This window comes from Lutra lutra, chromosome 1, assembly GCF_902655055.1.
Source record: "Lutra lutra chromosome 1, mLutLut1.2, whole genome shotgun sequence".
Taxonomy (NCBI): Eukaryota; Metazoa; Chordata; class Mammalia; order Carnivora; family Mustelidae; genus Lutra; species Lutra lutra.
Genome location: NC_062278.1, coordinates 136,577,205 through 136,599,638, shown reverse-complemented (window position 1 = coordinate 136,599,638; position 22,434 = coordinate 136,577,205). Strand labels below are relative to the sequence as shown.

Here is a 22,434-nt window from a genome sequence, read left to right as displayed (position 1 = left end):
ATACTAGCACAGTTACTTACTTTTCCACCATTGGAATAATTTCAGATCATTTCAGAAGATTTCAATTTTCAGATCCTCATTTAAACTATCTTAGAATTAAGTATGCAGTTGTTTTTGCCCATTTTATCAGGTTATCCTATGGTACAGATCCTAACTGATCTCTTAGTTTCCATCTTGCCCCCCTACTTTCAATCTGGTGTTCACAGCTAGAATCCTCTTTCAAACATGAAATAGATATTTTTCATCATTTTAAAACTTATGGTAGCTTCTCATTGTACTTGTGAAATCTAGACTTCCTCTCTATATAATCCCAAGTTTAATGGCTGCTCCTTTTCCCAGAGACCGCATCTCATCCAACTCTATTCTAGCCTTTGAGCCATCTTGACTTTTTTTTTTTTCTTTTTTAAAAGCCAACCTCTGCCCTAGGGCCTTTGCATCTTCTATCCTTTGGCATTGATATTTAAATAACTAATTTTTTTTTCTTGTTACTAGAATTTCAAATCAGGTATTACCTCTCCCTGCAGAGAGCATCCTCCCCCAGTCACTGAATATCAAATTATTCTGCTGTACTTTTTTTTTTATTTTCTGCTGCATTTTTTTTATAGCTCTTGTAATTATCTGAACTTAATCTGTTAAGAATTAATTTTCTTGTGTTTTCTCCTGCTTCCCTCCATCCTCACACTAAATTCTGTTTTGTTCACTATAGTACTTCCATGTCTTAAAAACTGTCTGGCACATAGTAGGTTCTCAGTAAATAATCTTAACAAGCTTTAAAAATGGAAAGTTGCCATTTCTAAGATGATATGAGTATGATATAACCAATATAGCTATTTTATTATCATTTTTTGCCTTACAGTACAAGGACTTTTATTCAGTATTCTTCTATTCACTCTCCTCCCCTATACCCACTCTCAAATTCCTTCACCCTGAAGTTCAAGTGATCTTTTTAAAGCTTCAAACTTGGTCATGTTCTGCTTCTCCTTACATTTCTTTCACTGCCTTTCCTATTTCATCTTGACCCAAATCCTTGACATGAGCTTCACAGAATCCTGGCATGTGCTGATCTCTAGCAGAGTACTTTTCATCCTCTTTTTGGTCAGTGGCTTCTCCTCTCTCCTATGTTATTATAGAGTAGAATACGTAACTTTATAATGTTTTTCTAAGTTGTCATTGTACATTGCTTTGACTTTCTCTCTCCTCTGCTGAAATTGGAACAAACATTAAGGAAGTCAGGGATGGGTTTTGAACTTTTGCTTACTATTGATCACTAGTGCTAAAATATAGGAAGACTCAACACAGAATTGTTGAAAGAATAAATAAGTAGAAAAACTATCACATGATCCAGATGCATGAACAGAAGTTTGAATCAGTAAGTGCATTTATTAATTAATCAATTTGTCTAGATAGCTAAATATGTTTGGATAAAATGCTCAATAAATAACTACTTTGAATGATATTTTTTGTTCTCTAAAAGGATAGTTGAATTTCGTATATTGCACATTTCCTAGCAAATTTTAAAGAGAAGACATTTTTTCTTTTACATATTTCTTGTTATTATCAGGTTTAATAAATCCTCTCCATTAATAAATAATGATACTTTATCATAAAATTATAAATAGAGATCAGCTTATGGATTTATAATTTCTCTTTACAAACCAGATTTTAGTATAATTCTTTAATGTCATAACAAATATAACTTATAAAATAAAACATTTTTATGGGTCAGTTAATGTTTTGAATCTTTATTTTTTATTTTTTTAAAGATTTTATTTATTTATTTGACAGAGATCACAAGTAGGCAGAGAGGCAGGCAGAGAGAGAGGAGGGGAAGCAGGCTCCCTGCTAGGCAGAGAGCCTGATGTGGGGCTCAATCCCAGGACCCCAGGATCATGACCTGAGCCTAAGGCAGAGGCTTTAACCCACTGAGTCACCCAGGCGCTCTGTTTTGAATCTTTAAAGTAAATGGTGAATATTAAAAAAAAATTTTTGATTTGTGCTTGAGGATTTTAGATTACTGTATTTTTTAATGCTTTTGAAAAAAAAATATTTATTTATTTGACAGAGAGAGAGCAGGAGAGGGGGAGTGGCAGGCAGAGGGAGAGGGAGAACCAGACTCCAGCCTCCCTGCTGAGCAGGGAGCATGGGGAAGGGCTCCATCCCAGGACCCTGAGATCATGACCTGAACTGAAGGCAGATGCTTAATTGACTGAGCCACCCACGTCTCCTGAGATTACAGTATTTTAATGTGATTTATTTTAGTATATCATTTGTAAGAGTAAATATATGTTTTAGAATATTTACCCTTGGTTCTTTATCAGAACTTTGAGATTTATAGTTAATATGCCCATTATACTTTTTAAGTAGATCTTTGATATATGAACTTGCTCAGTTCGTTGTCATCTAAGACATAAACAGGATTATTTACTCTAGCTCATGGATGGTAATTTATGGCCTTCAAATAGTTCTCACTTCAATTTTTCGTACAAAAAAAATGTATTTTATATTAGCTAAGTTAGTCATTTGTGGTTAATGGATATCTTTACATTTTATGACGTGTCTTCCACTCCCTAGATGTTAAACCAATCTTAAAGTATCTAGCATTGATTATAATCAAGAGTGAAAATGGGAAGTGCCCAAAGGAATCTGTTCTGTATAGAAAGGCATTTCCTTATTTTATACATTGAAGAAAGAGAATAATTAATATAAATATTTTATAGTTATTATTTGAAAGATTTATAGAAAATGAAATAGGACTTCAATGCTAGATATACTCCATTTTATTTAGCAAATAATTTGTATATTACTTTTGTTATATTCACTTAGGCACTTAACATAATTTAACATCAGGGTTAGAATTACCTAAGTATCAATTAGATTTTCTTTTTTTTTAAGATTTTATTTATTTATTTGACAGACAGAGATCATAAGTAGGCAGAGAGGCAGGCAGAGGGAGAGAGGAGGAAGCAGGCTCCCTGCTGAGCAGAGAGCCCTATGTGGGGCTCGATCCCAGGACCCTGAGATCATGACCTGAGCCGAAGGCAGAGGCTTTAACCGACTGAGCCACCCAGGCGCCCCTCAATTAGATTTTCTTTGAGAAGCTATTGTGTTTTGTTTTGGTTTGGTTTTTTGGTGGGACATTTTGTTAAAACATTTGTTGAAATTAGTAGCTAAACTAAAAATTTCAGTTGATCAGGGTCTAAACCAATTCATTATTAGAATTTTTGTTAAAAAAATGTAGCAGAAGGCAAATTACGTAATAATAATCCTTGACCTTAATATTCTTTAAAGAAATATTTTCAAATGTACTTTTTAAATACATTTACTTGTGAAGAAACTCTTCTCAAATTTGTTGTTCATCTACTTAGTATAAATGTGCTTTGTACTTCTAAATTATAGCATTGGCATTGTGTAACCCTTGTACAAAGGTGCTTTTGAAGCCCAAGTGGTCTGTATGCAGGAGGACCATCCATACAGGCCAAACACAGGCTTGCCACCTCCAGTCTGCACCCTTTCACCAGTAATCACTACATGCTACTGATCACACCAAGATAATGTACAGTGTTGACGTAGCTCAGTCAGCCCATTACTACTGCTGGAAAATGAGATTGAAGCTTGTGCTTATGATAGTCCACAGTAAATGATACCACATAAGATACTCAATACCTCCCTTTTTGGGGCAAATTAAATTGCCTTCTACAATAGGAGACTCACTTTTAGCACAGTAGAAGCTTATTATTTTGGGCTAAAAAAAAAGACTCATGTATCACCAAAATAATTAGAAAACCACTTATAAGTAGGGAATCATAAATCCACCATTGTTATCTCAATCTCACCTTTGCTGTCTCTCAAACACACCACACACATGCGTCACACTCTCTTTTTACTTGTCACAAGGTGATTTGGATGATCATCATGTTCATGAGTTTAGACTGAACAGGTCCTACCCCCCCCCCTTTTTTTCCCTATAGATATGTATTCTAGCTCCAGAGAGATTAAGTTTGCATTGGAATTCTGTTTTCCTGGCTAATTCCTGGTCTGCTTTCCCCACCCATCCCCCATCATCAAGCAAATTTAAATCTATGGAATGCCTGGGGAAATAACAGTATGCCCAGAAATAACAATTACAATAAATAGAAGTATTTGCATTTGTGTATTATTACAGGTTAACTGTTAGATAGTTACGGTTGTGACTATCTTTGAAATTAGACCTTTTTTTTTTTCATTCAGTTGCAGAATCATTAATAATTCTTCTTAAAGCTTGTTTTATTCTGGTGTATGGGTAATATTGTAAACTGTCCTACATGAGATAGTTTTAATTTATTACTAGATTGACTAGTTTTAGTTCTTTATCTGTGTATAATTTTATCAGTCTCAGGAAACATATATTAAGTTCATGCATTATTTGGCTTTACATTTCAAGGCTGTAATTTCATTTAATTTTGTGATTTTTTTTTCTACTCTATATCATCATATTCAATATTTGGTATGATGATCATCAGGAAAGATATTAAAAGAATACCGCAGAACTTGCACAGAGTTATATAACCCATTAAATAGTTTTTTGCTAATTGTCAAATTTATGAGAAATGCTTTTTAACGACTAGAAGAGTTACAATTTTCAGTTATTTAAATTATAAATAAATTTATTTCCTTTAGATAGAATAGCCTTTTAATTTTATTCCTTCACTGTATCCAGTATGTTAAATGGATTGATTAATACGTTCAGAAAAATCATAGCTAACATTTATTGAGGAATTACATTATGCTACATGCCTACACTAAGCACTTCACTTAAGTTTTCTTATTTAATCCTTGTAACCCTTCCACCTTTCTGTGGTGGAAACTTTACCTTCCCCATTCCAAATGACATAACGGAGATACTGAATGGTAACTAACAGAGCAAGTAAATGATGGAGCATATACTTAGGTTTGTCTTGCTTGAGACTTTTAGTCCTAATGTTATGAAGCCTGTACTTTAAAATTTCATTAAACTGAATGTGGCAATTTAATTTTACCAGTTCAGCAAGTGTTTTGTTCTGGTAGTTACTTCAAAATTTAACCAGAGATGATCAGTAGCATATTTTTTTCCCTTAAAAGTTAAAACTACCATGTTGATATAGACTCCACCCACATATTTATCTGTTTGTCTTTTCCCCATCTATAGACAAACATATTTGCATTTATACTTAAAAAATTTCCAGTTTTCCTTCTGCAGTTGACTTCTAGCTTCATTTCTTTATATTCAAAGAAGATATGTATGATTTTAGTCTTTTTCTGTATTGAGACTTGTTTTCTGACCGAACGTATGTTCTGTCCTGGTGCATGTTCCAGGTGCACTTGAGAAGATTGTGTGTCCTTGTCAGGAACAGTGTGGTATATATGTCTGGTAGGCAGAGAGAGATGGGGGAAGCAGGCTCCCTGCTGGGCAGAGAGCTCGATGCGGGGCTCGATCCCAGGACCCTGAGATCATGACCTGAGCCGAAGGCAGAGGCTTAACCCACTGAGCCACCCAGGCACCCCAAGCTTTCAGTTTTTAACCATTAAGTCTGATGCTCGTGAGTGTATATGGCTTTTATTATATTGAGATATGTTTCCTCTAAACCTACTTCATTGAGGGTCTTTATCATGAATGAATGTTGTACTTTGTCAAATGCTTTTTCTCCAACTATTGAAATGGTCATATAGTTTTTATCCTTTCTCTTATTGATGTGATGTATTGATTGGCAAATATTGATATACCTTTTCATTCCAGGAATAAATCCAACTTTATTGTGGCAGATGCTTTTTTTTAATGTGTTGTTAGATTCAGTTTGCTAATATTTTGTTGAGGATTTTTGCATCTATGTTCATTAGAGGTGCCTATAGTTCTTTGTGTTGTTATTATTGTTTTGTATTTTCATCTAGTTAAGATGTATAACTTAAGTCTTTTTGAAATTGTTGAGACTTGTTTTCTGACCTAATATGTGATCTGTTCTGAAGAATGTTCCATATGTATGTGAAGAAAATATATATTCTGCTGTTTTTTCTGAATATATATATTAAATCCGTCTGGTCCAGTTTGTCATTCAAAGCCACTGCTTCCTTGTTGATTTTCTGTTTGGATGATCTGTCCGTTGATGTAATTGAGGTGGTAAAATCCCCTATTATTGTATTATTACAGATTAGTTCTTTTTTTTTAATTTTTAAAAAAATTTTTAGGTGAGTTCTTTTATATTTTTTTACTAACAGATGCATTTGGGAGCTTCCATATTGAGTGTATAAATTGTATATTTACAGTTGTTATGTCTTCTTGTTGGATTATCCTCTTACTGATTATATGATGTCCTTCATTATCGCTTGTTAGTCTGTGTTTCAAAGTTAGTTTTGTCCTATATAACTATTTCTACCCAGCCTTCTTTTCACATCCTTTGTGTGTATGTGTGTTTGTGTGTGTGTGTGTGTGTGTGTGTGTGTATGTGTGTGTTCTCTGTTCCTTTCTTTCTCTCTTCTGTCATCATAAATTGGCTTTCTTTAGTGAGATACTTGGATTCCTTTCTCTTTATTTTTTGCATATATTTTGCTGATTTTTTATTTGTATGTGCCATTATGTCTGTATGTAACATTTTCTGCATATAGCAGTCTATATTGGGTTGAAGGTTGCTTAAGTTTCAACCTGTTCTTTACAACTTTCCCTCCGTGTTTTAGGTATATAATCTCATACTTTGCATCCTTTTATTTTGTTAATCCCTTGACTGATTTTTTTTTTTAAAGATTTTATTTATTTATTTGACAGAGAGAGATCACAAGTAGACAGAGAGGCAGGCAGAGAGAGAGAGAGGGAAGCAGGCTCCCTGCTGAGCAGAGAGCCTGATGCGGGCCTCGATCCCAGGACCCTGAGATCATGACCTGAGCCGAAGGCAGCGGCTTAACCCACTGAGCCACCCAGGCGCCCCCTTTGACTGATTTTTACAGCTATATTTATTTTTACCATTTTTGTACTTTCTACTTTTCTTACTCTTACTTATGGTCTTTCCTTTCTACTCTAGAGTTCCCATTAACATTTCTTATAGGGCTGATTTAGTGGTCATGAACGTCTATGGCTTTTGTTTGTCTGAGGAATTCTCTGTTTCCTTCTCTTTTGAATATTGCCCTTGCTGGGTAGAATACTCTTGGCTGCAGATTTTTCCTTTTAGCCCTTTAAATATATCATGCCGTGCTCTTCTGGCCTACAAAGTTTCTGTTGAAAAATTCACTTTTATCCTTAATGAGGTTTTCCTTTTATGTAACTTTTTATTTTCTCTTGCTAATTTTAAAATTCTTACTTTATCACTCCTTTTTGCCAGTTTAATTAGAATGTGTCTTGGTTTGAAGTTCTTTTGATTGATTTTGTTGGGGGATCTCTGTGCATCCTGAATCTGAATTTGTTTCCTTCCCCAGATTCAGGAAGTTTTCAGCTATTATTTCTTCAAATCTATTTTCTGCTCCCTTTTCTCTCTTCTCCTTCTGGGATCCCTATAATGTGGATGTTAGTATGCTTGATAGTGTCATTGAATTCTCTAATTCTAGTTTCATTTTTGAAGTGATTTTTCTCTCTCCTGTTCATCTTGATTGCTTCTCATTACTCTGTCCTCCAGGTCACTGGTCCATTCTTCTGCTTCCTCCAGTTTACCGTTTATTTCATCTAGTATATTTTTAATTTCAGATATTGAATTCTTCATCTCTGATTGATTCATTTTCATCTCTCTGTTAAGGGTCTCACTGACGTCTTCCATTATTTTCTTATGTCCAGTGAGAATATTTATGATCATTATTTTAAATTCTTTATCTGGCATATTAATTATCTCTGTTTCATATAGGTCTCTTGCTGTGATATTTGTCATGGTCTTCATTTGGGACATATTCCTCTTTCTCTTCATTTTCTCTCTGTGTTAGAAAAGTCAGCTATATCTCTTGCTCTTGAAAGTCATGAGTGGGGCACACACTTTTAACAAGATGGTGCTGGTCCTCTTCTTCCACAAGGGACATAGCCACTGTGGAGACTGGGGATGGCCAGAACACTATTCAGAGTGCAGGTAGAGAGTGGTACAGTTTTAAAAGGATGTTGGGTCCTCCATGGGAGGTGACCGTCACTGCCTCAAGGACGAAGGTCCTGCAAAGTGTGCAGTTGGCAGATGGCAGTGTTGGCAAGATTTTTGCAGGTCTTTTGGAGGAGAGGACCTGAAGCACCAGGACTGAGGCAGGCTCAGCTGGAGGGGGCAGAGCATGGTGTATGCAGCTAGGTAATGAATGGCAGGCACTGCACTGGTTTCTGCAGGTGGCCCTATGTTTATCCTGGTTAGTGAAGGAGAGAAATGGTACTTGCCTGTTTCTTTGCTCCTGAAGAAGTCCCTCAGTGAACTCTGAATAACTTTCCCTCCGATATGCTATAGGTATTTTTCAAAATGCTCATTCTATGCTGTATTTTTGCTGACTGTTTCTTGTGCTCTCTCTTTAAGGACAAGGACTCAGTTTCCTGTCCCCCTCCTGGCTCTCCTAGAACTGAGCCTGCTGATTTTTAAAGTTTAATGCTTTATATCCTGCTGGTTATAAGAAGTAATGAAATTTGGCCCCTCTGGTTTTCAAAGCAAATGTTAGAGGATTTGTCTTTCTCTTGCAGGCTCTCCAGTATGGTATTCTGTTTCTCCCCGCTTATTGTGTCCATGGCTCCCGACCTTTGGTGGCCAGAGATTTGGGGTTTAGCTCCTCACAATGTCTCTGCCCTTTCTGCTCTCTTTGATGTGGCCTGTTCTCTACAACTAGTTGTGGAGTTTGTTTTACCCGTCTTCTGTTCATTTTCTGGGTTGATTACACTGATGTGACTGCTGTGTAGTTGTATCCTTGTGACAAGTGAGCTTGAGGTCCTCCTACTCCAACATCTTCCCTGAAAGTGTTCTTCATCTCTTTTTATATTGTGTTACAAGTTACATTTTTATACATTGTTGCTCTGTAGCATAGATTTATAATTATTTTTTATGCATTTGTGTTTCAGATCTTGTAGGAAATAAAGTTTGGCAGTACAAACCTTAAATACAGTAATACTGGCTTTGTATATATTAATGTATTTATGTTTATCAGAGATCGTTTTCTTCCCACAGCTTTGTTATTGTCTGATGTCCTTTCAATCTGAAGGATTGCCATTAGCTTTTCTTTTACAGTAAGTGTAGTAGTATCAGACTCTCTGCTTTTGTTTCTGAGAATGTCTTAACTCTCCTCCTCCTCCTCCTCCCTTCTTCTTTCTTTCTTTCTTTTTTATTTTTATTTATTTTTATTTTTTATTTTTTATTTTTCCATGCTCAGCATGGAGTCCAACACAGGGCCCAAACTCATGACCCTGAGATTGACATCTGATCTGAGATCAAGTGTTGGACGCTTAACCCATTGAGCCACCCAGACACCCCACTATCTGTTTGGCCAGATACAAAATATTTGGTTGACCATCTTTTTCTTTAAGTATTTTAAATATATATCATCCCAGTGTCATTTGGCCTGTATGTTTTGTGATAAGACATCATCTATTAATCATAGTGAGAAATCTGTGATGAGCCATATTTTCTGTTGCTTCTTTGAAGATTTTTTCCTTGCCGTTCAACAGTTTGCTTATTGTGTATCTTTATGTGAGTTTATGTGTTAATTATATCAAGAGTTCTTTGAGCTTATTGGTTTGTAGATTTTTGTCTTTCATCAAATTTGGGAAGTTTTTGACCATTATTTCTTCAAATACACTTTCTGCCTCTTTCTCTTTCACTTCTCAGGCTCTCACAATGCATGTTTATTTGCTTGATTTTTGTCACAGGTCCTTTAGGTTTTGATCACTTTTCTTCATTGTTTTTCCTTTTGCTTCTTGGACTCCATAATTTTAATTGTCCTATCTTTATTTGCTCTTTCTTTCTTCTGCCAGCTCACACCTGTTGTTGAACCACTTTAGTGAATTTTTCATTTCAGGTATTGTATTTTTCAGTCCCCCAAATTGTTCCTTTTATAATTTTCACCTCTTTATTGATAATCTCATTTTGTTTATCCATTTATTTATAAAATTTCCTTTCTTTTTCCATGTTTTCTTCTTGCTTTTAAAGCTTCCTTAAGATAGTTATGTCAAAATCTTTGTAGATAAACTCAATTTCTAGATTTCTCAAGGGTAGTTTTTATCAATTTATTTATTTTTTAATGAGCCTTGCTTCCTGTTTTTTATTATGTGCTTTGTGATTTTCTTTTTTATTGTTGACAACTGATAATTTGAATATTATAATTTGGTAACTCTTGAAATTTAGTCGCCTCTAATATTTGCTAATTTTCTGTATTCTTAAACATTTTAGCCCCTTATTTCCCAGTCTTTTTTTTTTAATTTCTGCCAAGATTTATTCTTTGGCATATGAAGATACCAAATTCTTTATTTCTTAGGTTATGTTCAGCTAGGGTTTTAACAGGTATTTCTTTGAAAGTCAGGAGCTAAAAAAAAGAACAAGAACCAAACAAAAAAAACTAAAACTTCTTCTGTTTACAGATTGGTTCTGTGCCGCAGCAGTCCTTCATCATTTAGCCACGCTTGCATTCATCTTAGTGATCAGCTTCAGGTGGAATGTTTTGATCTTCTGCTTGCACTGGGCATGTACATTTTCCGATATACATGGTTCCTTTTGAAAGTCTTAATTTCCCAAGGAAACTCTCACCAACTCTTGCTCCCAGGTATTAGGTAGTCTTTTTAATGTTTTAGTTGTAAACTTTGCCCTATGCATCTGCCTGTTCTTAATTTAGCTTGCAGTGTGTTCAAGAGCAATGCCTACCACTCTTTTTGAATTAGACAAAAAAGAGATGAATGTTCTCTGTTAGTCCTTCAGGTAGCTCCTAAGTAAGTTAGAATAGAGTTACATAATATTTTGCAAATGTGGTCTACTTTGCTCCCTCCAGAACCAAGTACTGGTCTCCCACACTGGAAACTGCATCCCTCTTCAAGACTGCTGTGTACCAGGGCGCCTGGGTGGCTCAGTGGGTGAAAGCCTCCGCCTTCAGCTCAGGTCATGATCCCAGGGTCTTGGGATCGAGCCCCGCAACGGGCTCTCTGCTCAGCAGGGAGCCTGCTTTCCTTCCTCTCTCTCTGCCTGCCTCTCTGCCTACTTGTGATCTCTCTCTGTCAAATAAATAAATTAAAAAAAAAAAAAAAAAAGACTGCAGTGTACCAAGGTGGGAGTAGGGTAATGGCAAGTAACAATACCACAAAGCCTTCAAGAAGTCTCTTTCTTCATTCATTGTTCATTTGGTTTTTTTAAATCTTGGATTGTCTTCCAGAATCACTGCAAAGTTGGTTCTGACAGTTATTGCTTGTTTTTAGTGTTTCTTTGGGAGGATGAGAGTTTGGAGTTGTATAGTTTGCCACTCCACTGATGTCACTCTGCTTTCTTCTTGAAAATTATTCTATTAATGATTTAATAGGAATAACAAAAATACTATCTTCTTAAAATTATCCATTTGAAATATTATTTATTTAAAAGTTTCCATGTATTTGTTTTTTACATCTGACTTTATATTATTTAAAATAATAATTTTGACCCCCTGTCTTGGCCCTGAAGGGGCTGGATGGACAAGTTGGGTGTAGTAGCTCTAATCTGAGCAGTGGTACCTCTTCCTCCTCATCCCAACACTGGCGGTGAGCCAAGTAAGTGGCCATAGCCCTTGGTGAAACTGTGGGCAGGCTGGGCCTGAGCCTGGCCTCTGTTTGCCTTGTGTGGAAGTTGTGGATGCTGTGGAGGCTGCCTCTCCACTCCATGTATGTGAGCATGAGAAGTGGCCCTGACAGGCTGGCAGGGCTGAGGCCAGTAGGAAGGAGAACCACCAGTAAGTAGTAGGTGTGCAACAGAGAAACGTGAATCACTCCAGGCTCTCTTTGTTTAGAGTTACCTTAATCAGGGAATGTTCTTAACAGCATTGAGAAATCAGACTGACTATTTGTCCAGTTATGTCACTCTAGGGTCATCTGTTTTTAGGCTGTTTATGTCTAGAATATCTATCGCTGGGTTGCTAAGAGGAGGCTCAATATTTGAATTTTCACCAGTCAGTTACAGAGACTACATTATTAATCCAGATTGGAAAGCCTATAGATTTAGGTGCTGGAGATGAAGTCAGAAAAATCATGAACCCTCATTTTGAAGAAATATATGATACTGAGTTCTCTGAAACTATGATATGGCAGCTTCAGAAGAAGAAATACAAAGTTCTTGGTATAAATGAATAGCAGAATACAGGGTTCCACTATGATATAAGTTGCTTAAATGTGCTGGACAGCCCCTGACTGTGTTGAAAGATACCAGAAATGTCTTGGAGGCAATGAGAGACAGGGTCATCCTTGTTCTGGTTTTACCCTTTCATCCCTATGTGGAAAACATAGGTGGCAAGTGGGAGGAACCTTCAGAAATTTTAGAAACCAAGAGATAAAATTGGGAAGAACAAGTCAGTAGCTTGCTTGAAGTTTTTAGAAAAGCTGGTTTTGTTACCAGAGCTTTCACCAGACTGCCATACCTGTGTGAAGGCGACATGTGTAATGACTACTACTACTGTTTTTAAACCAGTATAAATACTTGGAGGCTCAAGTCTTCAGAGCCTACCCCAAAAATGTACACTCCAGAAGAGGGTCTGTGTTTGTGATTATGTGAAGGGAGGACCTTTGGGGACTACCATTGCTATATCATGTAGTGATTTAAATAGCCAAACTATTAGTTATTTCTTTGTAGTGTATAAAAGGAATGTTTTTAAAAAACAAAAACCCAACCTTTTGAGGATTTTTATCAACTCTTTACTCAGTAATACAAGTCACATTCTAATTATGGAAGATTTTTTTATACTTAATTGCAGTAAGGACTCATTCCCAGTCAAAGCAATGGTCACAGCTTCACATGGAACCAATAAATATGTATTGTTTTTGATGAAAGGAAGACTGGCAATACAGCTGTCCATTCACTTGCAAATATTTGGTTATAAGGTAGAGCCACTTACACTCTTTCATGTTTAGAAATTCTGTCGTTATTCAAAAAATGTTTTTGATCATGCTACTAAACATTTTTGGAGATAAAAAATAAAGTAGTAACTTCTAAATATTATGTCAAGAATTAAATGTGACCATTAAATCATTAGAATGTAGATAATAATAATAGAGAAAACGGAATATTATTAAATAGACAAATTTTTTGTGTTTACTTGAGCACTGGGGATATTTAGCATACATAAATTAGTATAGAGAGACTGTTGTCTCTCTGTTGAGATAATGTCCTTAGTGTCTATTGTCTTCATGGACAATGCTGAGTCATTATACTTTGCCTTACAATGTCAGCACTGGAATATACTTAATTTATTGACTTTTTAAGCATTTTCTTTGAATGGGATTTATATCTAATAAAAAACATTTCAGTAGTAATGTTCACTTAAAAGGTTTCAGGTCTCTACACTGTTTATGGCATATTAACCTATCACAACTAAATGTAGCTGTCCATAGGTTTGTTTTCAACTTAGTTTAAAGCAAATCTTTTTTCCACTCTTACTATTAAATATTCATTGCACACACTTGATGGCATTTCTGTAACAATTTATAGAGATAAACCTTATATTTTAAATTATGTAATACTTTTTAGAATTCATACCTAGTATGATGTGATCTTCTAAAACTTAATGTTGTTGAGATGTAAACTGAGGGCCCAGTTGGGTAGATGTGTTTGTTTATAGCATTATTCTGATAGTTTTTAATCTAAAGTAGTTTAGGGGTGCCTGGGTGGCTCAGTGAGTTAAAGCCTCTGCCTTTGGCTCAGGTAATGGTCCCAGGGTCCTGGGATCGAGCCCTGCATCAGGCTGTCTGCTCTGCAGGGAGCCTGCTTCCTCCTCTCTCTCTCTGCCTGCCTCTCTGCCTGATTGTGATCTCTCTCTGTTAAATAAATAAATAAAATCTTAAAGAAAAAATGAAGTAGTTTAAAATATCTGGTTCTACCTTCATGAAAGAGATGTTTGTACATAAAAAGCACTATCGAAGTCTTTTGTAAATCTACATTTAGCATGATTTTTGACAGTGCATAGATATTATAAATGCCCTTTGCTAAACACAACTTCAGTAAAAGTTAAAAACGAATCTGGAATTTATCTTGTTTTGAAATCTAAGTCACCATTATACACATTATTTGCTTAATAAGTTAGATATATATGTTAGAAATTACTAATGGAAAATATATGCTGCCTATCCTCATTTAAAATACTTCGGCTACAGAGGTATTTTTTTCAAATCAGTCAACTTATTTTAATTGTGAGTGCTAGGAATTCATTTTACAGTTATTTACCAATGAGAAATTAGTCTGTTATGTAAATTTCACATTGTAATTGTCACAAATAATTGATGAAGTATCCCTGTGAATATATGTTGCACAATATACATACACATAGCAACATACATAATATGTATGTGATTTATGTATTTATTAGTGTTTCCTCAGTAAGTATATCTGGATTATCTTATTGGTTAATTTACATTAAATATTGAAATACTTTTAAAATCACAATTGCATTTTAAAAATTAAGTTACTTTTCAAGCAACTGAAAGGTGATCTGTTATCCTAAAGCACTTTTTAAGTATTTGTGCTGTCTGATCATTTAAAGATCTTTGTGCAAGATTACTGTAATAATGTACCTATGCTTGTGTGTGTATTTGTATGTGTGTATATGAGAGAGAGAGAGAGAAGAAGGGAAAGAGATCTGAAAGCAACCGTTACATCCTTGTTACAGTTATGGCAACTTAGTACAAGAATCAGAACAGCAACTAGAAACATCATATTAAACACTCTTGCACCCTCTGTTGTTATTTTTGGGGATATCTTTCCATGATTGTATTGGCATTAGACTTACTAAAATCCCTGATAAAATTAATACTTAGTTTATTATACTTGCTCCAAATTAGGTTCATAGTAAAGTAGCATTTATTTATAATTCTTGGTTTATGTTTCCTTCTATTACAAATATGTTTTTATTGTATAACACCTTAAGTCAAAGAGGAACCTCTCTGTCTTTGATTTCTCCTAGTTACCAGTTTCAAGCCCCTCCAAATGTTTGACACAAATGAAAATCTCTGCAGGATATACACACTGTATATACAGTTTTCCAGAATTACAAATTCTGCCTGTTCTTTTGTAAATCTTTCAATTGTCAGACAGTTTCCTTCCAAAATAAGAATCTGGAATCGTCCATACTAAAATTAAGAATTTATAACTGTTAGGAACAGATGTTTTCATAAACATTTGCTATAATTAATTTCAACTAGAGGTTTGAAGGAACAAAGCAGTTTTTCCCGCTTCAAAACTTTACTGCCTTTTCCCCATATAGCAAACTCTGAAATCTTTTCTCTAATACTATTCAGAAAAATAATTGTACTCCTTATTTGGTATGTTTTTGAAAAAGAAAAACTGCTTTTTTTCCTTATTCCCATCCTTCGAAGGTTACATTTAATGTGATATGCTCATTTTGAAACACGTATAAGATGAAGAAAACCTTTGTAATATATTATGATGGCAAAACCTAGTTTAAAAAGCTGAAAATCTCTTAATTATTTGAAGGATTTTATATTTGATCTGGTAAATATCAGCAGAAGGGAAGAAATATTCTATTGGTGAGATCTTCTGTATTTAAGTAATTATAATCTTTAGTTTTAAAGAGAAAGAAGTCTCATATTTTAAATGTATGATATAGTTACTTATTTTATGCTGATTATAGAATGTTTCACAGGAAATGTCTGCAAGCTGTTAAATAACATGTGTTGTAAGAAATTTTCGTTTAGTAAGAAACAGAGTAATTTTCTTTAAAAATCCTTTTAGTTTATTTATTATAATACCATTCAATTTTTTTAAGAAAATAAAGTATGTTCTATGAGTGATCTTATAGTATCCATGTTTTCAAAGAACTAACAAAATATGCCCAGCTAAATTGATCTTAAACATTTAAGTGGTTTTGGATAATTTTCTTCTATAAAATTTGGCAATAGTTTTGAATGCTATAATCCATTTTAGGATTTTTGTTTAATGAAAAAAAAAAAAAACCTGAAGTGCATTTTGAAAAAAGAATAGCATGGAACACTGGGTGTGGTGCATAATCAATGAATTTTGGAACACAGAAATAAAAAATTAAAAAAAAAAAGTAAGTGGACTCAGTCCAGTTCTTGTCCTCCTAAACACTTTGGCATAGCTGTAAAGATTTTGAAAAGAACCAACATTCTTGACTAATCTGTCAACTATAAAATGTGCAAAGAAAAATAGGTAGCTGTCATTAAAATTACATTTCAGCTTTTAATAACCATTTAATGAGTACCATAATTATATAAGTATGGTACCTTAAGTACTGTACTCAATAATTAAAAATAATCTCATCTTTAAAGTGAAAGCTCTGTAATTACTATTTGACTTAACCAGGACCACTGTGATGATCTCCAGTGGCACCTTAGATTGTTCAAAGTGGATTAAAAGTATAAATTAAAATGGATAAATCATTAAATTATTAAGCTTTAAATATCATAAAAATGAATATAACCTGATGTTTGATAGTTACATTACAAGAATTAGAAGTATAAAATGTAATCAGAATCTAGTCTTTTTAATTCTTTCTAAGAATAAATGGTCTATTTAATAGTAGTATACTATGGTTTCATAAAAACTGTACTTTGAAGTATATATTTTAAAATGTAAACTACTAAAATTAAATTTCTATCAATAAGCATATATATTTTATACTATGACATTGGTAAGCATATTTTAAACTTCTTTAGCACATTTATTTTTATTCTATAATCTTTAAACTAATAGGTATGAATTTGTTCTAAGTTTGATACTATGAATATAACAGTTTCTTGAGTGAGATTTTTTTTTTTCTAAATGTTTGATGTTACCATATGATGCTGAAATAACTTTCAGTGTTGCTTTTCCATTTTTAAAGTTGCTGAACTCTTGCCCACAGTTAAAACATAAAGTTTTAGGGACAATATTAAGGTGTATGAAAAGTTCGTTGAAATGCATTCACCACCTCCGAAGCCTGCTTTCTCTTTTACCTCTGCTTACCAATTCCTTGGCCATGGAGAGCTGGGGACTGGGAAATATCCCAGATTCCCTGTCTGTTGCTCTCTTTTGGCTTTAGTAATGGTCAGGACAGGTGACTTGGTCACTAACAAAGAGTTGCCCTTTGTTTATAAACACTAATGCATGATTAAATGGTTGATAAATTTTGGTGTTGATTATGATTCATTAAAAAATGTACTGTGCTTCATTTGTTCTGTTAGCAATTATTTTGATAGTATTTCTATCCAATTTAGGAATGGTGGTATTTATATTTTAGCATCGAAATGAATTTTTTGCATAAGGACCTCTGATTACAAGAGATATTTGGGGGTTAGGGGTAAAGGGATAATGCTTTTGGACCCAATATACTGCATAGAGCTGTCACACAGCAGCTTTTCAACTAAAATATTCAGTTTCATAATCTTCATTATTTCAGTGTTTTTAAATTTTTTTTCCAGGAGATTCAAATAAAAATGGAAGAAGAAGTTCTACTTTAGATTCTGATGGGACTTTTAATTCCTATAGGTAGGTGATGAATACATAGATACATATTATTATAAGACAATATACAAGATGTTACAGGATTCCAGTCTTAGAGTAGTAAGGAAGTGTTACCTGTCCTTTAAAAATAAGTCAAATGTAAAGAATATTGTGATATGTGATTGTTCTGCAGACTCTAATGAACAGTGTAACCTTTTTGGTTCTAAAGTAAATGGCCTTATTGTAAACATCAGTTGTTAGTGTATATTTGGTATGAATGCACATGTAGTATTAAGCTCCATTATAATCCATTTTTTATTTTGTTTTTGCAGTATATCTGTTACCTTACTAAAGGCTTCCATTTGTTTAAGTTTCCAGTTAAAACAGAATATATTCTTTATGAGTGTCTAAGAATATGAAATGTAACCCGTGGTTACATCAAGTGCTGTTTGTTTATATCCCATTTGGTTCTTCAGCAAATGGGGCAGTTACATCTCAGTTAGTGATTTTTTTTTAAAGGATATGCTGGTTAAGAAAACATGTATCTTCTCTGGTATTTTGGTAATATTCTCCTTATACCTTAATTTCCTTGAGTAAATGTTTATGGATTTTGTACCTTCATAACAGGGAAACCTAGGAAGAAGTAAGATTATATTATTTCCAGTAATATTTGAATATTCATATACTTAACCAGAGTAATATAAAAACTAGGTTGTTTTGTTTTAAGGAAGAAAGGTCCAGATTCAATAATAATACATTTAGGCATTGTAGATAGCAGTGCAGATTTTTAAAGAAATACTTCGATTACACTGTCCTGATGGCTAATTAGTTCTGACTCTTTTGCAGTGACAATACAATACACACAAGAACCACTGTACACTTGGAAACTCACTTGAATGTTAAGCTGTAACTCCTCTTTTATGTACTAAATACGGAGTTTATGCTTGGAATCTTGATATTTTTATTTAAAAACATATTGTATGTCCCTAATTGGAACTGTGTCATTTGTCTTTTCATATTCCAGGCAAGCTTTTAATATTTAGAATTGGGCCTTGTACACAGGAAGGAAGCACTTAATAAGAATGTGGTAAATGGGAAAGTTTTTTACAATTTGTTCATGAATTCCAGAAATGAGGTGGTAATTGAAACACTTGACATCTTTATTTTATATCAGTTGGGGTCTGTATAAATAATCAGTCGTTCAAGTGTCACAGATACTACAAAAGGCTTATGTTCCCATGGTGTTCTAGAAGGGTATTATCACAGCAGTGAAGCTCATATGTTGTCATTATATTTTCAGTGTATTCATCCTACCTTATAAATGTTGGAATTCTTCAAATCCTTCTTTTAGTGCTGAAGTGAATATAAAAGATAGTTAAACATTCATGATTTGGCATGTAAGTGAGGAATGTTAATATGATAATATATGTGAAATCTATGTTGTTAGTATCATTGCAGATATAAATACAATAAAAATAGCTAAGACAAAAGGAAAATAGGAATGTATTTCAAAGGAAGGAAAATCCATATCTGTATATGTTTTGTTGGTGAGTTAAATTTTATAGTTACATTTGTAGTTTAGCTAATTATAGTAAATAATGGACATAATATAAAATTAAGAGAAATGTGTTAATGTGAAGGCACAGTATTATCTTGTAGTTTATTTTATTCTTGAATAGTTTGAAGATTAAAATGTTTTAGTATTATTGGATGATAATTGTACTTTGAAAATGAACTCCTAATGCAACTTTGCACAATAAATACTAATGTTGTTAACTAATATAATTTTAATCAATGCCTGTCAGTGTTGTAATGTTAGGATATTAATTTATTGTTGTAATTAAAAAGGCAAGATAAAAAGCTCAGGTAGTACAATATATAAAAACGAGCTTTTCATAGTTGGCAGGCCAGTGCTGTTATTAAATAGTATTATAGTATTTAAGGTGTGAAATGAATATTTTTCTACTCAGCAGGCAATAGCTCTTACAATATAATGAGCTTACTTGTGAATTTGACACTTGGGTTAAATGCAGAATTCATAGAAGCATAGCTCTGGGGTATATTTTCATATTAAGGTTAACTGATAAAACCTAGGAATTGTTGCGTGATCACTCTAAAATGCAACAGAATTGTTAGTAAAATTCCCTTTTGAAAACGAAAATTATTTTTCTGTTGCTATCATTGCTATTTTAAACTTTACATAAATTATTAGAAAAATGTGACTGTTAACCCTCAAAGCTCCTTTAGCCTACGAGTTCTACCTTTGTCTTATTTAAACTGTTTCAGAAATCCTGACCTTTCTTCACAGTCAGATAGTTCTAGCTGCCAGCCTAGTACCATCATATTCAAGTTCTGTATACTTCTATCCAGGATAATGATTAGCCTTAGTTTGTCATCTTGTAAAACAGACATTCTAATGTCTAACCTGCTTCCTCCTCACAGCTCTTGTAAAGACTGATCAAATGTAGAAGATAAAGCCTTTTGAAAATCCAATTGCAAACCCATTGCGTTTATTAATTCTTTCTGGAATTAATTCTTTCATATAAATTGGCAACTTTGTTGCCTTAGCCTTCATTTAACCCTCCAATACATGTACCCTTTTATAGTGTATGTGGAGCTTTTATTAACTATTGAATTCAGTCTTGAATTGGTCACCTAAGTCTGTACTCTTCTTCCCATTATGTGTTTGTCTTATTGTGGTCTTGGATTGTCACTTTCAAGAGGGCAGAATCACTGATTGTTGTTGTTTTGTTTTTCATTTGTTAATAATACCTAAATATATGGTGAGATGGTTCAGATCCTGGCTCCAAATACTTGGGAAACTTGGACAAGTCTTAGCCTCAGTTTCCTCACCATTAGAGTGGGGGTAAGAAGGAGGAGTTGATGGGATAGTGTCATGTGTTAAATGCTGAGTAAATAGTAGCTGTGTTTATCTTCTTGTCTGTGGCATCATCATCATCGTCATCATTGGTAACCTCCTGGTATTGAGAATTTTTTGCAGTGCCCTGATATAGAGACACTGAAAGGAAGGTAAAAAAGAATGTGTGACTTACAGGACAATATCTTTTGTCTGTTTGGAGGAAAGGAGCTAAGAACAAACTTAACCTGAGGCTTGAAACTCTCAATCTGATAGAGTATTCCAGTTGCCTTCAAAATGTGCTACAAAAGCAAATTTGTACACATAGCAATGATATAAGGAAGATGTTTTATTCTTTGTATAAATTCAGGCATGGGTTTTTGGAATTTTGACAAATTCTGAAATTTACAGTCGATCAGATCCTAACATGATAGTACTATATGCCTAATGTTCATAGATTTGTTTTTCATAGGCCAGGAGGTTTTACTTGGATTTGTGTCTTTTGTGGTTTTGCTTCATTGATTCCAATGGAGTGCAGCTGAATTTAACAACCAAGGTACCAGTATGAATATTATATGGTGCCTAGATAATAGATTAGATCTTGTTTTAGAAGTTCTTGTTAAAATTCAGTTATATGTCTCCCAACTAATTTGCAGATGATGTGTTAAAATGGAAAATTTAGAAGACTTGAGAAGTAATTATTGGTTTATGCAGTAGATCTTATGATTTTTAAAGACCAGTGTTCTCCGTCAGTTTATATGAGCCTTCTGCATTTCTTATTTAAACATTAAAACTGAGAGACCCTTGCTGGGTATGAAAGAATAGTGGTTTGCCGATAAGCAGTTTGCAGTAGATGATTTAAGTTAGTGACTGTAGCACAAGGCCGCATGGTAGAAGGAATATTCTCTCCGCACCACCCTCCTCCTTTCCCAAGGGCAGCTGACCTTCTCCTCTCCAAAGAGGCGAGCCCCTTGCCAGCACATATGACTACAGACTATTACATTAATCTGTTTAGCTGTAGTACCAGCTGCTTGCATGTTTTTAATTATCTTATTAGATGGTATAACAGTGACCTATGAAATAAATTGAAGGTGAACATTTTTAAACTTTCCCTTTTTTACCCTATGTTTCTAAATATCTTTATTGGTCAAATTATACCTTTCCACAAAAGTTCATAGAAGTCTGTATGGTTTTTTAATCCGTGTAATGCTTTTTTCACATATAATGTTATGATTCCCAAAATAGAAAATAACTTCATTTTTTGCCTCATTTTTGATTTAGGATATAAAGATTTAGAATTGCCTCATTTGTGATTTAGGTAGTGTTTATGTAGTAACAAATCCATGTTAAAATACATTGCTTAAATAGTTTAGTTAGAGAAGACCCAGACAAGTTATTGGCATTCTCAGGGAAACCCAGAATATTGCTTAATTTTCAGACATCATCTTGGTATGTTGTATAAATGTCATAGGATAGAAAATAAGTCATTGTAGATCAATTTTAAATAAATTTGTTTACTTAACTATGATTTTCTAGATTCTGATATGGGGTAGTAAATCATGTAGTCTACCCTAATTGCTTCTACAATTTAATTTCACGTGGTACCATTGCTGGGTATATTTTCCCAAGCTGTGCCATTAGGAAAAATGTATTATCTTGTGACTTTTGACAGTTGGATAATTCTCAAATAATAGTTTATAAATGAAATGTTGACTCCAGGAGACACAGTTCAAAATAGTAATAGCCACTGGTTGTTCTGTTATAACTCATCACCAATAAACAAAGATTGTTAATAGTTAGAAACCTTGGTGTTGCATTTTTAAAAAAGGTAGTGGATGCAGAAAGGATTGCAAAATACTTATGCATGTCTTTTGAATTAGTAAATCCTACAACTGGGATGGTGGGATGACTTGAGACTTGAAACATTTATGAAGACCTCAAATAAATGTGAAGTACACATTAGTTAAAGAACTACCCATTCTTTTTAGCTTCCTGTTTTTTCCTTTTAAGAAATAA

At 33.9% G+C, this 22,434-nt stretch overlaps 1 protein-coding gene and 1 pseudogene across 7 annotated transcripts in view; both read left to right on the top strand.

The window, feature by feature from the left end:
* LOC125087712 (protein-L-histidine N-pros-methyltransferase-like) overlaps positions 1-12,573 on the top strand; it is a 54,136-nt pseudogene extending 41,563 nt beyond the window's left edge.
* The window catches only part of TBC1D5 (TBC1 domain family member 5), a 560,004-nt gene that overhangs the window by 274,563 nt on the left and 263,007 nt on the right, over positions 1-22,434 (top strand). For all 7 annotated transcript variants that reach the window (XM_047737636.1, XM_047737648.1, XM_047737657.1 and 4 more), the window contains one exon: positions 17,540-17,606. In XM_047737636.1, the coding sequence (XP_047593592.1) occupies positions 17,540-17,606 (67 nt within the window). The remainder of the gene's footprint in view (positions 1-17,539; positions 17,607-22,434) is intronic.